This window comes from Schistocerca americana, chromosome 2 (genome assembly GCF_021461395.2).
Source record: "Schistocerca americana isolate TAMUIC-IGC-003095 chromosome 2, iqSchAmer2.1, whole genome shotgun sequence".
Taxonomy (NCBI): domain Eukaryota; kingdom Metazoa; phylum Arthropoda; class Insecta; order Orthoptera; family Acrididae; genus Schistocerca; species Schistocerca americana.
This window is the reverse complement of record NC_060120.1, coordinates 972,620,554-972,625,238: the sequence shown is the minus strand read 5'-3', so window position 1 is coordinate 972,625,238 and position 4,685 is coordinate 972,620,554. Positions and strand designations below refer to the sequence as shown.

At 58.1% G+C, this 4,685-nt stretch overlaps 1 protein-coding gene across 1 annotated transcript; it reads left to right on the top strand.

The window, feature by feature from the left end:
• Positions 1 to 535: 535 nt before the first annotated feature.
• LOC124594582 (uncharacterized transmembrane protein DDB_G0289901-like) lies at positions 536 to 892 on the top strand. Its single transcript, XM_047132952.1, has one exon. The coding sequence runs from the start codon at positions 536 to 538 to the stop codon at positions 890 to 892; it is 357 nt and encodes a 118-aa protein (XP_046988908.1).
• The last annotated feature ends 3,793 nt before the right edge of the window (positions 893 to 4,685 follow it).

Genomic DNA, 4,685 nt, shown 5'->3' with positions numbered 1-4,685 from the left:
AGGATTCAACAGGGTGGCGACAGTGGTATATCAGGGCACCCTGGGTAAGGAGATGGTCTATGGACGGGGCGGACCCTGAGAATACCCGCATGAGGTAGGTGGGACCAGAGGCATTGTGGATACGGTGGGCAGAGCGGATTTCCAAGTCCGGGTGGGAGTTCAGTTCTACCAACACTTCATCCTCTGTGATCACCGGGCTGAGCTTGGTGATCACAGCGGTGTAGGTGGGGGGGCGACGGGGAGGCTGGGGCTGACGAGGAGTGGAAGCGGAAAGGAAGGGTGTCAGAGAGGCGTGGGGGCCAAACATAACTCGTGGGAGTTTTCGCAGGAGGTCTGTGTGAAATGATGGGGACGGGGACTTGATAAGGACTGAGTCCCTGCGGGGAATGAGTTGGGAGATGGGAGCACCAGGTAAGTACTTTCGTATTTCCTTGGTGAGGGTACGAGCGTCGAGGAACTTAGGATCGGGAGTTGACAGGACAAAGGTGTGGAGGGTGGGGGCCAAGGTAGGGGTGGCAGGAGGAGGGGTGTGTCCATGGTGACGGCAGGGGGTGGGGGAGGTGGCGTTGATTTTTTGTGGGAAGTGGCGGGAGCAGTCAGTAAGGACGCGCTTTTGGGTTTTTTTGGAGACTGGAGGCTGGGAGGAGGGGAGAGGGACGGGGAGGAGAGGGAGGTGGCGGGTGGCAGATCCCTGTGGCGTAGTGGAGGCACCGGGAGAAGCAGCTGGTTCAGTGGTGGCGATGGTGGCTCGGCGCAACGTGATGCGTGCGGGAGATGCAGAAGACGACGCGACGGGGTCGGTGAGAGAGGGGAAGCCAACCACCTGAGGGGCGGCAGCAGAGGCGGCAACAGAGGCGTACGTGAGGGCGGGGGTAGTAGTGGGAGCTGTTGAGGGTGTGGAGGCTGGAGGAAGGGAGTAGAGGTGTGGGTATACAGCAGGGGAGGAGAGAGGGGGGTGGGTAAGTGGAGGAAGGGAAGGGGAGGTGGAAGGAGGGAGGCGGCACTCCAGGAAGTGACTGTGGGAGAGGGGGAGGGGGAGGTGTAGATGACGGTGGAGGTGGGAGTACTCATTGCAGACGAACGGCGACGGACAGACGGACGTGCAGCAGGCGGCGTCGGCGTCGGCGATGGGCAGCGGCGAACAGCAGGCGGCGGCGCCGGCGGTTGCGACGACGGCGATGGACAGCCAGCAAGCGGACGGACGGACGAACGAACGAACGAACGAACGAACAGCGACAGCAGCGTGCAGACAGACAGACAGACAGAGACACACATACACACACACACACACACACACACACACACACACACAATCTTCGAAGACGGAGATTCCACCCTGAGAGTAGCCCAGGCTTTGCAATCTGACGCTTTCGAAGGAGGGGATCCAACCCTCTAGATGTCAACTAAAGTTTTTTTTTTTTGTTTTTACTTTATTGTTATTTTAAAACCTGTACAACTCAGGCATGCTGGCAGCGGCACACTACGCCGCTCTTCAGCCATAGCGGTTTACAAGAGTATAAAACATGGTGAATGACAATGAACAAAGTGACGGGCAAAAGAGAGAGGTCACAGAGATATAAAAAAAAACACGGAGTCGTTCACATGTGACGATAACAACACTGAAAACACGTTGGCACGGCGCACAAAACACTGATGAGTCCGACGGCACAAGTGAACGTAGGAGTGGGACGGCAGACACCAAAAACACTATACGACGTCACACACACGAGACAGAAGGCGACGATCTCCGGCGCGCGAATGTTCACTATACGTGTGCGAGTCCGGGGACCTGCCAAGAGAGGAGGAGGAGGAAGGGGAGTGGGAGAGCGAGAGGGGTGAGCAGAGATGCCACGGGCAGGGGAGATAGGGGGGAGGGAGGAAGGGGGAGAGGAAGCCCGGGGGGAAGAGGGGGAAGGGAGGGGACAGGGAGATGGAAAAAGAAGGGAAGAGAAGAGAAGGGAGGGAGGGTGCCGAAAGGAAAGGACATGGGAAGTGGGGGGTGGGGCAGGGTCAAAGTTGATAGGAGGGGTAGATGGAGGGGACGAGGACATCATCAGGGAGAGGGAGCTGGCGGAAGCCACCTTGGGAGAGGGTATGGAGGGTGGAGAGATGGAGACCGGGTGGGACGTGGGAATACAGGCGCGGCAGCGGGCGGGGGTGGGAGAGGATCGGGGAAATGAGCGGGTGAGGAGGATCAAGTTTACGTGAGGTGTACAGGATACGTATCCTTTCAAGGAAAAGGAGGAGGTGGGGGAAGGGGATGAGATCATACAGGATCCGCGTGGGGGAGGGGAGACGGATGCGATAGGCAAGGCGGAGAGCATGGCGTTCAAGGATTTGGAGGGATTTATAGAAGGTAGGGGGGGCGGAGATCCAGGCTGGATGGGCGTAACAAAGGATAGGGCGGATGAGGGATTTATAGGTGTGGAGGATTGTGGAGGGGTCCAGACCCCACGTGCGGCCGGAAAGGAGCTTGAGGAGACGGAGTCGGGAATGTGCCTTGGCTTGGATTGTCTGGAGATGGGGAGTCCAGGAGAGGCGACGGTCGAGGGTGACGCCAAGGTACTTAAGGGTGGGAGTGAGGGCGATAGGACGGCCATAGACGGTGAGATAGAAATCAAGGAGGCGGAAGGAAGGGGTGGTTTTGCCTACAATGATCGCCTGGGTTTTGGAGGGATTGACCTTGAGCAACCACTGGTTGCACCAAGCGGTGAACCGGTCAAGATGGGATTGGAGAAGGCGTTGGGAGCGTTGCAGGGTGGGGGCAAGGGCGAGGAAGGCGGTGTCATCGGCAAACTGGACGAGGTGGACGGGGGACGACGACGGCGGCATGTCCGCCGTGTACAAAAGGTACAGAAGGGGGGAGAGGACGGAGCCTTGGGGCACACCGGCGGAGGGGAAAAAGGTGTAGGAATCGGTGTTATGGATGGTGACATAGGAAGGACGGCGGGAGAGAAAGGAACCGATCAGACGGACGTAGTTAATGGGAAGGGCAAAGGTTTGGAGCTTGAAGAGGAGACCAGAATGCGAGACGCGGTCATAAGCGCGTTCGAGGTCAAGTGAGAGGAAGATGGCGGAGCGACGGGAATTAAGCTGTTCGGAAAGGAGATGAGTGAGGTGAAGGAGAAGATCGTCGGAAGAGAAGGATGGCCGAAAGCCACACTGGATGACGGGAAGGAGGCGGTGCTGGCGGAGATGCTGGTGGATGCGGCGGGTGAGGATAGATTCTAGGACCTTGCTGAAGACCGAGGTAAGGCTGATGGGACGGTAGGAGGAGACAGAGGACGGCGGTTTGCCAGGTTTAAGGAACATGAGGATACGGGAGGTTTTCCACAGGTCGGGGTAGTAACCGGTGGACAGGACTACATTGTAGAGCCTGGCCAGGGTGGAAAGGAAAGAGACAGGAGCTTCACGAAGGTGACGGTAGGTGGCACGATCGTGACCAGGAGCGGTGTTGCGTTTTGTGCGGAGTGTATCAATGAGATCCTGTGTAGTGATAGGGGCATTGAGTTCCGTGTGTGTAACGTCGTCCAAGTACTGGAAACCAGGAGCGAGGGGAGGGGAAGAGGTGTCAGTTCGATCGCGGATATCTGGGAAGAGGGAGTAATCGAACTGGGTATCATCGGGGATGGAAAATACATCGGAGAGGTAGGAGGCAAAGTGATTGGCCTTGCTAAGGGAGTCAGGGAAAGGGTGATCATCATGGAGAAGAGGATAATAGGGGGAGGGTTTAGTTCCGTTAAAGGCGACGGAAGGCCGACCAGAACTTGGACGAGTTGATTGGTAGGGTTGCATTTAAACGGGTGCATGTCTGTCGCCAGTCCCGGCGTTTCTGAGCCGCGAGCAAATTACGAACGTGTCGCTGGAGTTGCCGGTGGCGTCGTAGTGTGTCCGGGTCACGTGTGCGGAGGAAGGCACGGTAGAGACGACGGGATTCACGGAGGAGGAGAACGGCCTGTGGGGGTAAGGTAGGACGGTGGGGGTGGATGGCGACAGTAGGAACGTGGGCCTCCACGGCCTCAGACAAGGTCTGCTGGAGAAAGGAGGTGGCATGGGTGACATCGTCAGGGTGGTGGTAGGTGAGAGGGTGGCTATCGACCTGGGTGGAAAGGGTATCCCGGTAGGCATTCCAGTCGACTCGGGAATAGTCGTGGACATACTTAGGGGGAGGGTCAGTACGAGGGTCGGGGCGAGGGTGACGACCGTCTGAAACGGTGAGGAGGACAGGGAGATGGTCGCTACCAATAGGCTCCAGGACATCCACCGTTATGCGGCCAAGGAGGTTGGGGGAGGAGAGGATAACATCAGGAGTGGAGTTGGATTCAGGACGGGTATGCTGGGGGATGGGGACAAGGTCACCTTGAAGGGTGGAGAGGAACCGATGCCATCGCCGGAACTGGGCAACGGAACGACTATGGATGTTGAGGTCGGCGGCGATCACGTAGGAGGAAAAGGTACGATCGACGTGGGAGAGGAAGTCGAAGGGAATAGGAGCGTTGGGGCGGACATAGATGGTGGCGCAGGTAACGGTAAGGCCGGGGAAGAAGAGACTAAGGATCAGGTGTTCGGTGGGGTCGGGAAGGAGAGGTTGGAGCCGAACGGGGATCTGGCGGTGGTGACCAATGGCAACTCCGCCACGCGCTATCGGGAGGGGATTATCGGAGCGGTGGAGGAGGTAGGGCGAA

Bases quoted from the DNA above. Each gene is read 5' to 3' on its own strand.
- LOC124594582 (XM_047132952.1), top strand. From the start codon at position 536: ATGGTGACGGCAGGGGGTGGGGGAGGTGGCGTTGATTTTTTGTGGGAA.